This window comes from Ictalurus punctatus, chromosome 9 (genome assembly GCF_001660625.3).
Source record: "Ictalurus punctatus breed USDA103 chromosome 9, Coco_2.0, whole genome shotgun sequence".
Lineage (NCBI taxonomy): Eukaryota > Metazoa > Chordata > Actinopteri > Siluriformes > Ictaluridae > Ictalurus > Ictalurus punctatus.
In genome coordinates this window covers 9,671,121-9,683,170 of record NC_030424.2, presented here as the reverse complement: position 1 = coordinate 9,683,170, position 12,050 = coordinate 9,671,121, and the positions used below count along the sequence as shown (strand labels likewise).

Genomic DNA, 12,050 nt, shown 5'->3' with positions numbered 1-12,050 from the left:
GATGCAGGTTTGTTAGCATTCCGGATTAGAGTCAGGATTAGAGCTCATACTGATTACTTCACGTTAATTTCAACCCCCTCAATTCTGTACCCTCCAAAAGTGTCCTCCCGTTTCAATGGAGCAGTGTTAACTAAAAAAGTTGGAGAGATCCCAGATTACAGATGATTGCTTTCCTTTGACATCTTTTACAGAAGTCACAATCCAAGGCTGTCTTGAAGGATTATTAGTATTCTGAAAGCAAAAGGAATTAAGTAATGAGTTTTGATAGGATTACAGCCAGGTATTACTGGCAAAAAAAGTGACGGACTCTAGTCTTCATTTGGCAAGCGTCTGTGTATATTTTGGAACTGGACATTCTAGCTGCAATCACACCAGCTCTACCTCCCTCCCAAAAAAAGCTTTGGAAAAGTTACATATATGAAATATGAATCCTTTGGGAGCCTTCTCCTTTGTCACTGTTGGCAAGGTTCTGGTCCGTAGTGTCCAATTGCGATCCTGACTTCCCTTTTCCCAGCGAATGAACATCGATTCCCAGCAGTCTTAGATTCTCAGAAACCATTTCTCCTTGCTCAACATAAAGTCTCTGTTAATAACTCAATAAGCTCTTGTCCATGACAGGTGACCTGCTGACGCAGCGCTATTTGAGTGCTTGTTCTTTCCTTCAGTAATGAGTAGTGGAGCCTCTTTAATGACTGTAAGTGAACATGGACCTCAGACAAAGCTAATACTCCATCCAAACCAATCCTTCACTCCTCTGTAAGGGTCAGAGGTTATGGAGTGAATCAAGCCAAACCTCCCATTGCTCCCCAGTCTAAATCTTACTGGCAGGCCTTGGGAGCTGAGCCATGTTCATTTCAGCCCCCGCGTCCCAAAAAAACGTAGTACCATTAGCAAAGCAGAAAGGTTCCAAATGGGGTAAAGATAAATTGTTTCTCAGAAGATGGATCTTTACCATTTCTCATGGACAGAACACAAATAGATAATGCTATAGTGATTAATGGTGTCCAGCTGAAATATGTAAGCTCTAATAAGGACTACTGAGCCAGGGTGTGAAATTAAGAAACATATCCTGTCTAAACTTGCTATGTATTCATTATTTTTTTTTACTGTTAGCATAAAGCCAACCTGTCACTTATAACCTTTAACAGTTTACACATAGTTAGATTGATGTGGCATATTTTTAATTTGAATTCTCATTTTCTGTTTGCAGTATGGTGACATCTTGAACATTATAGTATCGAGTAAGAAGAAAGGCAGCGCTGTGGTTGAGTTTGCGACCGTAAGAGCAGCGGTGAGTACTTTCACACTGACTCGTAGTTCCAGAAGTATTTTGGTATGGCCAAGACCAGGTTGACCAGTGAAGTATACAGTTATAGAAGAGAAATTATTTATAATCGCACTATCTGGTCTCACCCAGAAGAAAATGGGTTACCTTTTGAGTCTGGTTCCTCTCAAGGTTTCTTCCTCATGTCGTCTCAGGGTGTTTTCCCCTGCCACCGTCGCCTCTTGCTTGCTCATTAGGGACAAATCTGAATCTGGATTTCTGTAAAGCTGCTTTGTGACAGAGTCAACTGTTAAAAGTGTTATATAAATAAAACTGAATAGAAATTGAATAGGAGTGATGTATTAATGACATTAAATTCACTTTGCTTACTGTTTATAACCTTATAATGTTAATGTCGATCCTATTAGGTCAGTTTGGTTTACTTTTACACTGTGTGCGTACATATTAATTGTCAATTGGCTAAATAGTGAAAACCTGTGCGTCACATACTTGGACCTCTGACACTCTTGGGCATCATCTAAGTGAAATAAGCAAGAGAGAAAATTCAAATCTTTTTAAACATGTTCCAGTATGTGGTCCCTCACAACGCAAGGCAAGTAAATTGTTGCTTAACAGCAAAACATTGTTAGAAAGATTTATTGTTAGTTACCCATTTCATCATTAATATTAATTGCGTAATCGCAGGGTTTATTTGAAACGTATACCAAAGTCTCCAATGCACATTTGTGTGCCTGAAGGTGACATTTATGGCTTTATGGATTTATAGTTCATGTGTATAGATTATGTGACTGATGCTGTAAAGGAGTTAGTCTAGCATGTTTAATGGAGACCAGAGCTTTACTTATTGTCAGGATCTGTCTGGCTGCATGCTGGGACTTGGACTGTTGTGGGCTCTGCCTGCTTGTGTGGTTGCTTCCCCAGAGAACATGGCCGCCATGCTTTAAGAACTGACTCTTTGTGTGTGGCGTTTAATGGTCCCAGGGCAGACTGGAGGCCTGGGGCTAGCTCAAGTTCAACACACACACACACACACACACACACACAGTTTCTGTAACGTGCACATATAGATTAAATCACTGTGCTGTGATTGTGATGACAATACAAAATGCAGTAGGTTTTTTTTTTTTCTTCTTTCGCTTATGTTTACTTCGACAGTGATGAAAGTAACTCTATTGTGTTTTCTTTAACGTATGTTTAAGGTTTTAAGGCAACACATGAAGTATGATTTATATTGAAATATTTCTTGGTAATTTTGGTGCTTTATGACACTGTTACAATGAGTTACGGCAGAGACTCGCCTCGGCTACTTATGATTTACAAGATGAGGAGCACAATGTCCTTGACAGCGGTATTAGAGTGGGTGGTGAGGCTTTAGACCTTATTGAGCGGAGTGTACAGACGAGGTGGCGAGAGAACCGAACATACCAAAGAATACTGTGAGTAATATAGGAAACAGACCACCATGCCAAAGAAAAGCAAAAAAAAAAAAAAAAAAAAAACCCTCAGAATTTCATTACAAATAAATATTGGACACCATTATTATCTGAGATTTTTACAATTGGTGCTAGGAAGGAAAAAAAGAAAGAGCATATATACACACAACATTCTGCAGTAATTTTAAACATGAATGTGTGTTCATTATAAAATGTTCGGGTGCTCATGTCCAGTCCTGGAAACTCACTCTCGGCTTATTTTTTTCCCCCTCTTCCAACCACAAATGATCTTTTAAAACTCCTTTATGATGAAGCTGTTAATGTACTCATTTTGTACTCCCATTCAGGAACTTGCCTGCAAAAATGAGAGTGGTTTGACAGGAACCCCTTTAAAAATTACATGGCTGGAGGGACAACCTGCGAACACTGATCCAACGGCACCCAATAACTCTTCACAGGTATACTAGCTATAAGCAGTGTATTGCATGCTTCTCTGCTTTTTCCTGATTCAATGCTTCTGCTTCCATATGCTCCATAGAAATTACCATTCCTAAAAACTCAAAATGCACATGCTGCTGGTTCGGCCTCCAATCCAAATAACGTGTTCTAAGCGCTGTTTCCACTTCTTGAAGAGAAATATGTAAACGCTTGACATTCTATATTTGCATCAGCGGGAAACATATTTGCCGCACTCGCGTGCTCATCGTGAGGCTCCCGGACAATGTGTTTAGAGAAAGGGGGTTTGGGTTTGTTTCCTTTGGAAGCCGCACTCTGTGCACGTCTAGCAGCTTTGGCGGCCCCCTGGGCTGTCCCTCGTTAAGGCCTGACCCAGCAGGTGGAACGTGAGAAGCACAGGACCAGCTAGCTGTATATGTAATAGACGACTGGCACGAGAGGCTGCTTTACTCCTACCCCCCTCAAGGGGAGGGTTAACCCTAAACATTCCTCTAAGTTTCCTGCTTTTAAAGTTCCTCTATCCATCATTTACATTTTCTACTATCTATTCTTCCTACTATAGTCCCCTCGTGACTTGTCTATGTACGTTATGTTATAAAGAAGTGATGAACTTACTTCCTGTAAAACATTACACAAACAATTCTCACCTTTGTCACTTTTTGGAATGTGCCACAGCTTCGTATTACTTCTCGTGAACCTCAAATGTATTTGTGGAATTTTCTTCATGGGTTTTTTTGCAGGAAAAATATTCAATATTGTTATTACGATAACAACATTGAAAGCCAATTACTTCACCAATGCTGGGTTCCCGGACGCTAGTATAAAAAAAAACCCACCATCATTATAATGCAGCAATTTTCATGCTAATCTGCAGTTGAGGAGGTGAACATTACTAATGCTGTCAAGCATCTGGGTCAAGGTTACCCTTGACAGTCTTGGAGATTTGCCGGAGCTGCTGCGTATCCCACAATGCCTGTGTTCCCTCGCCTCCTCACGCCAGCTGTAATTGCAGAGGAGAGGTTTTGAGATGTATGTTTTTTTTAACCTCATGAATTTCCCATTAGTGCACGGAGACCTTGGAGTGTTTTATTTATTTAATTTTTTAAGCCCTTTTCTGGTGTTGGTACCCAAGTTTGTACTCTTTTATGGACTATAAGGTGCTGTTTTTTATGTTTTATTATTAAAAATAAGTTTTAGCTCTATTGTAGGCTGGTACAGTCTAGTTTGGCAGCAGGGCAACACTGACCTATAATATGGATATGTACTAATCTGTACACTTAATACTAGACGTCGACCGACAGTGGATTTTACCTATAACTATCCTGAGCAGTACATGCTGATTAATGTTTTTAATTATTAAAAACATTATTATTATTATTTTAATATTTTAAAATATTAATCAACCGATAGTTTTTAAAATAGATACTGAATGAGAACATAACACTCAAAGTAAAATATTGCTGAACTTTGATGCAAAAATAAACAGTACTGACTGTACCTTGAAACTGTACTGTACTTAAAAAAAAAATTAAATAAGTATTAATTTATATTAACTATTAATATACATTAAAGTAAATAAAAGATATCTAAACAGTAACACTCCAAACAACAAATAAAAATTTGTCAAAATTTGTCAGTGATGGTTTCTATTTCACCTCTGATAGGGCTGTTCTCGAGCAGGCCCTCGGGCAGGTCAGCCGCTCACGCAACAGACGCAACCCGGAAAAAATGGATTTTTGCCCCAGACTGATAGCTCCAGCAATCCAATAATCGGCATCAACCTCTACTTAATACTATTTTACTATGTCTCCAATGTGCTACATGAGGTAGCCTCTTACAAATTTTTTTAGTTCCACAAAAATTTCACAAGACTCATTTTCTTGAGTTTGTAGTGTTGCAAGAGCAGTGATTCAATACGAGGCCTGCTCTCCAGAGCTGGTCAAGTACTCCTTATATAGAATGTTTCTTTCATTTTCAGCTTTTTGGAATATGCCACAGCCACTTCATTAGAAGTGAAAGTGTTGATATTAGACAGCCCATGAAGTTTGTGCCTATTTTTATTTTTTAAGAGTTATGCTTTCAATCATTGTGGTTGTAAATATGATTGCGTGTCTTTACTCTAAGAGGAAAATTGCTTGTATTAATGAAGGGCTCGGTTCCTAGTTGGTCTGGCATACATTGTTTTCCTCCCTTCAAAAGAGCGCCATTAATTTCTAGTAGCCTCCTAATGTCAAACTCCAGACATCTGTAGTGATGCTTTTGGAATGAGTAACTACAGTGTCATATGAGCAATACTGTATGTAGGAACTAAGCTTTTTTTATGAAATCTTTACAAGGTTTCTGCTGATTAAAAAGGAAATAAAATCCCACTGAAATGATTCATTCAGCTAAATCATCTCACTGCTGTGTCTGTCACTGCTATAAGTTCTAGCTTGGAACATTTTGGAACTGTTTTTTTTTTTTCACTCTTTCCTGTCAGAGGTATTCTAGTTCCCATCCAGACACAACATTAACCAGATGTGTCTACTACTCTGACTTTTCCTTCACTCGCCCAGCTGTGTCTATAAGCCTTGACTGAAAGAAGTACATTATCCTGTTGATAAATTTGTCCGGTTTGGGACTTGTGTTGGCAGCACTAGTTAGGCCGACTTTGCCTAGACAGACATCTGAAAGGAATCAGGTTTCTGAGAAACGTCTAGTGTAGTAGCTTTGACATTGATATTAGCACGAGTTAATCATGTAATTTATGGCTGTGGTTTTCCTCTGATGTAGTGATCAATTCGGTCGTAATATTGAAATTGGTGTTATCTTCATTATCAGGATCAAATAGATTACGGTGAAGGTCATAGTTTACCTCTGCCTAAATGGTAGCAGGTTCAGAAAGGATTATTTACGTAGAAAAACCCCCCCAGTGAAACAGTTGCATGCTTTCAGGAGCATTGTTTGAGGCTGCCAGGCGCAGTAACAACAAAGAACGGAATGCCTCGGTTATCAAAACAATATTATGGGCATTGTTTTGTGCAAATTGTTTTGTGCAAGGGAAGAAGTGTATATTTTTTCATTATGCTGTGTGATGGCCGGTTTCTGGTATTCCGGGTGATAGTGGAGTGGAATTTGGAAAGGAAAGTGGTACCAGATGTTGTCAGGGTACGTTGCAGACATTTGGCTTGTTCTGCAGCCCCAAGGTAATTTGTCTTCTAATTATTGTCCCTTTCTTTTTACACCAGCCGTGTGAGATTTGGGCACTTGGGCTTCATGCAAGTTCACAATCAGATGAGGTTTTTTTTTTTTCTTTTTCATTATTATATGGTCCTGTTACATATTATGGGTGTGATTATATCTGCTTTCTCTAAAGGTAATTCTCATATTATGGTTCAGTTTTTTTTTTTATATTCAAAACATATATGTATATTGAGGTCCCTGTTTTTCAGCTGTTTTCTTACACTTTATGCACATTTATGGATTTTACTTTATTATGAGCCAAGACATCATTCTAAGCATAGCGCCTGTACCTTAAAGGCTTTAGAAAAAATGTTTGTTCTCAGTTGTACAATGGTTTTGCTGAAACAGCATCACTTCACGTCATATATGTAATACTCAAAGCGGGGTGTTTGAAAAATGTTCGTATCCTACTCGTGCTCCTGACTGTGTGTAAATTTACACATAAGAAGACTTGACTAATGTAAACCTTGACTTGATCGACTTCATATCATATAATTAGCATGGATTGCTTTACATTTATATATGGAATATACTGACCAGTTTAAATTGCTTATTTTTGATTACATTTACAGCATTTAGCAGATGCCCTTATCCAGAGCAACATATAAAAATGAGTCTCTATCAAAAACACACACTCATGCTCGTTCAAAAGGACAGGGACTAAAAATATCGTCGAGAACATTGTGTGAAAACCAGTCATTTTATATCATTGACATTCATTAAAGAATGTGAAGCCAATACAAACCCAAACACAGTACAAAATTAAGACATTCAATTATGACAAAAGAAATGGCGCTGTATTAATGGAGGACGGGCCGGTCTGTCTGCGCATTGCCGTACACACGTATTAGCACCTTAATACTAAGGTTTATCAGCTATTGTAAGTGAAGGAGTGCCATTGAATGAGGCAGCTGGAGAATCATTGGATCAATTTTTGAGTGTTTTGTTGAACAAATAGTACCTCTCAAATAGTGAAATCATGATGAGATATAGGATTGAGATGAACCACTTAAAATTACTTTTAAGTGTTAATAAGGGTTATTTTTTTTTCTTAAGAACACTCTGAGCTTTACATACTGGTATTGCTAAGCAAAGTTTTGTATTTATTAAAACTGTGTATTAATAAATGTCCCTGTGACTCCTGCTCATTTGTAGTCTACCTCTTGCATATACTGCTAGCTTACAGAATCCATCCATCCATTTTCTGTACCACTTATCCTACACATGGTTGCGGCGATCCTCGAGCCTATCCCAGGGGACTTGGGGCACACTGTGGGGACACCCTGGACGGGGTGCCAACCCATCAGAGGGCAAAATCACACACCCATTCACGTACTATGGACAATTTAGAGATGCCAGTCAACCCTCAACGCGTGTCTTTGGATTGGGGGAGGATACTGGCGTAGCCGGAGGAAACCCCAGAAGCACGGGAAGAACATGCAAGCTTTGTGCACACAGGGCGGAGGCGGGAATCAATCCCTCATCCCTGGAGGTGCGAGGCAAACGTGCTAACCTCTAAACCCCCAAGTGTACTTAATGTGTTGAAATTTAGTTGCTGATTATAGACCCCAGGAGAATCACAGAGACATGTATTAATACAGAGATTCATATTAATAAATATAAAACATAGTGATAGTGATAGTGGAATCAGAATGTAAAGATCAGAGTGTTCTTGATGGGGGGAAAAGCCCTTACAGCAGTTAAAAATCGTCAAGTATCTCAATACGGACAGGTAAAGTGAACATCCAACAACGAAGCACTAAGTCTAACAATATGGTAGACTTTAGTTTAGATTTATTGGACCTAATTTATGGATGCAATGGTTCTACTGTTGTCCCCATGATTAATTAGAGTAAGAAAATTAGGAATGTAAGGGAAGAAATACGATTGAGAAAGAGGGAAGCAACTGTGACCTTTCAGTGATTGAGAGACCTGAGATTTTTAAAGGGTTTGAAAAATGAGTTTGCTTGCCTTTTTTTTTTTTTTTTTTTTTTTTTTGGGATAAGTAATGTGTGGTGTAATTGCTTAATAGCTGTGCTGTTGTACTTTAGCCAGACCTACTTGGTAAATGTGTTAGCTACAAAAGGAGCAAACTACACAACTAGTTTTGGGGAAAATAACATCACTTAGATGCCTGCTGTGTTTAGGTGATATAACTTTAATTCTGGATCACATGGATGCAATTTCCCATTGACAAGAGATTTTACTTGCAGTCTGCGCTATTGACTTTGGTGGGATTACTGGGACTGCTTCTCTAAAACACTGAAACACATTAAACACATTTTTTTATAACACATCAATAAACATCTAATTATTGAAAACAAATAGATTCAGCATCCTTTGAATGTAAATAATGAAATCAGGAAATCAAACATTAACCATGAATAATATGCCTAAAAGAGATTCAGTCTTCTTATGGAACTTCAGAATGAGGATGTCATGTTTTATGTCTTATGCAATTGATTTATAATATAATAATTATATATGATGATAATTAAAATATATAAGTGCTAAGTTGCTTGATAGAACATGTGTATTTGAGATATCATGTCAGTCTTCTGAAAAAAAAGTTGTTTTAAAAGGTTTTAAAACCAATATATATCAGTGTATTTTCACAAGATTTTTACATTTCAGTGCCAATTTATCAGTCATGTGTTTAATATATTTAACATACTTTGTTTGTTAATAATCTCGATTATCCTGTCAGTGCTCAAAGTCTATTTGAACCACAAAGCCATTAACAAGCGTTGTTTATTATTGTCCAAATTGGAGATGTCCTCACCACTCAGTATCTGGTATTCTTCCAGTAACGTCAGGAAGTCCATACATTGGTTTTCCATTAATATATAACATCACATGGCACAATTTTTCCTTTACTGGTTGAGTTTGTCCATAACCTGCAGTACATCATCCAATATAGAGGGCCCCAAGTCTACAGTAAAAGTGAAAGTTGTGTCACTTTCTTCTGGCTGGAATTCCTCAGGAGTAGTCTGTGTTGAATCCCTACCTGAGCTGAGGCTCCCCCTGCCAGGGCTTTTACTGATCGATTCCTCTTTTCGATGCAGTTCATAAGCTTCTTCCTCCCCGTCGTCAGTGTCCAGAAGTGGAAGCGAGTTACATTTTTTGCGTCTTTCAGCTAAAGGCTGGTTTTGGAACTCCCAGTCGGCACTGTCCTGGCACAGCTCTGGTTCATTTAGGTTGAGGCGAGGAGGCTTTGGAGGAGGCATACAGGCCTGGAGCAGGTTCTGCTCACTCTGAGAGCTTTGCAGCAACAACCTGTGGCCCTGCTTCAGGAAAGAAAGGTCTCCAAAGCTGTCCCCGTTTGCATCCGAGTCAACGTGGGTGAGATGTCGGAAATCTGCCAGTGGAAGACTGATCATATTGACGGACAGAACTTTGCGCTTTGACGATATCCTTGGCCACCTCCCTGAAGGAGGCTTACCTTGTAATGTTGTCCTTAATGACATCCCACTGAATTTGGTCTAGCGCAAAAAATATGGGTTCCTTCTTGAAGGTCAGTGTAAGGGCTCTTTACGGATGGCACATCATGGAACACTTTTCTAAAAGAAAAGCTGTGTACAGCAAAGACAAATTCAGCATAGTCATGTCAGTGAATTTTGGCACATTTACCTGATGGTGGCCAATTATTCTCCTAAATGTATATTTGCTACCAACAAACATGAGCTTTGCCTTTAACAAGGCCATAATATTTGATAGGATAATAGCATAGTTCTAAACACATTTATCCAGTACTATAATAAGGAAATATAAAGCAGTCAGTGATGAGCACATGCATGTATTATCCATTATTTGTGATAACCTGCACCCTTTATGCTTAAACATCACTCTTTCTAAGCATTTTAATGTGATGTGAGTATATATGTTTAGACCAATTACGCATCTTCATCTGTGACAGATGCTACTACTCTGGCCTTCAGATCAAATCCTTCACAATATGAATCGATTCTCATACAGAAATGGCTGCTAACATGTTTTAAAAGCAATTTGTTTTTGTTTGTTTTTTTATTCAGGAAGCTCTCAAAATTAAGACTCTTCAATTAAGTCACAGGCAAATACTGGCACGACAGTCCTGTGGACTTGAGATTTTACACACTAACGACCTCCTGCAGATCCACACACTTTAGATCCGTTCTCGTGACTCAAAACACTCACTTCATAAATGTGTGGAGTACTAGAGAAAACATGTTTTCTTGTCCAATAAAGGTTTTATCGTCACTTTAGTAGCAGCTGGAGATGAGGGAACGTGGACATAACAGCATTCCTTTTTAACCATGTAAGAATGAGGGAGGGAGAGGAGTGGCCCATTTTAAGGAAGCTTTAGAGTGTTTATCTGCCAAGACAAAATTAATGTGGGCCTGAACCAACAAAACTTTGCCAAGACACCTCACAACCCCTATGAAAATACACCTCCTGTTCCCGCTCTTCCACTTCTTTCCTGTAGCCTCTCATTATTCAGTTTTGAGAAATACTGTTTTATATTATACAAGTTCAGAAAAAAACGCTTAAATTTTTATTAAAATGTTTTTTTTTTAAATTAGCCACATGAATCTCAGTCAGCCCAGCTCACTGTTTACAGCCGATAACTCGTGCTGACCCTTTTGAAAGGTTTTCTTGAGCTGGTTCCCTTCCCCAACACCTACTCACACGTGATTGTCTGTCAGTTTACCAGGATGTGGCACATACTTGAGGCATTTTGGATTAAATGATGGCTTGTTCAACTCTAAAGTTCTGGGAAACGGAGAACAAGTCCTGTTGTTATTATTATAGCTGGCGTGTAGCATTGAATTATGAATTCTCTGTGGTAGAAATATATTCTATTGTCTATGGACTGACTTTGACATGCCTGTTCTACCTATTGTATCAAGTGTAATTCTTTCCTTTTTTGACAGCATTATAAGACATAAATGCACATCAACCCATCAAAAAACATTAACATAACTCTGCTTTTTATGTACACCACTTAGTTCAAGCTCACCAATGCAAGTAAAAGAGCAGCCGCTGAGTGTTTGAAGAGAAAAAACATATTTCCTTACCTAGATCCAAATCTTTTCAATAACACGTGTTTATATCATTGGCCGGAAATTCAGACCCGATAAGAGATACTCCACAGTTCATAGTCCTTTCTAGTTTGCGAGTACTAAGGTCCAACGTCAGGTGTGACGGTTGATAGTATTGTGTTACAGTTACACAGGTTAGGCCTGAAGGCGTGTCTGTCTGAACAGGTGGAGTGATTTTTTTCAGAAACACCATGTCAGAATCGTTTTCTTCTCTGTTGAGATCACCTTGAAGTAAAACAGTGTAAATCCTAAAAAATTGTACCCTTCTCGCTGTTAACTTTGTGCTCCGTTCCTCCCTTCGCTTTTTGGTAATTTACACTGCTCCTGTTCATATACTTGTAAAACCTGGGGTATTATAGTCACTCGATTTGGCTGAGCTGGAAAGATGAGTTAAATGATTAGTAATATCTCCGTCATTGTGCATCTTTGTTGATTTCGTGTATTGTGTTTGTTTTCCTAAAGCTCCCTTCGTCCCAGGTTTCAGTGGTTTCTGGATGATTTAGAAGGTATGCACACATGTTTGGAATAAAGTAATTCATAGTCTGGGACATGTATAGGCTGGCCACAGTTGCACAA

The 12,050-nt window shown here is 38.6% G+C and overlaps 2 protein-coding genes across 2 annotated transcripts in view; one reads left to right on the top strand and one right to left on the bottom strand.

Moving 5' to 3' along the window:
* Positions 1 to 12,050, top strand: part of dnajc17 (DnaJ (Hsp40) homolog, subfamily C, member 17) — a 58,420-nt gene that overhangs the window by 35,237 nt on the left and 11,133 nt on the right. Inside the window, exons 9-10 of the mRNA XM_053682872.1 lie at positions 1,211 to 1,291; positions 3,066 to 3,176. Coding sequence (XP_053538847.1) covers positions 1,211 to 1,291; positions 3,066 to 3,176 — 192 coding nt within the window. The remainder of the gene's footprint in view (positions 1 to 1,210; positions 1,292 to 3,065; positions 3,177 to 12,050) is intronic.
* Positions 8,535 to 11,962, bottom strand: LOC108269960 (cdc42 effector protein 2). Its single transcript, XM_017476143.3, has 2 exons — positions 11,451 to 11,962; positions 8,535 to 9,968 (listed from the first exon to the last, which is right to left on the bottom strand). The coding sequence occupies exon 2, from the start codon at positions 9,861 to 9,863 to the stop codon at positions 9,270 to 9,272; it is 594 nt and encodes a 197-aa protein (XP_017331632.1). The 5' UTR covers positions 9,864 to 9,968; positions 11,451 to 11,962; the 3' UTR covers positions 8,535 to 9,269.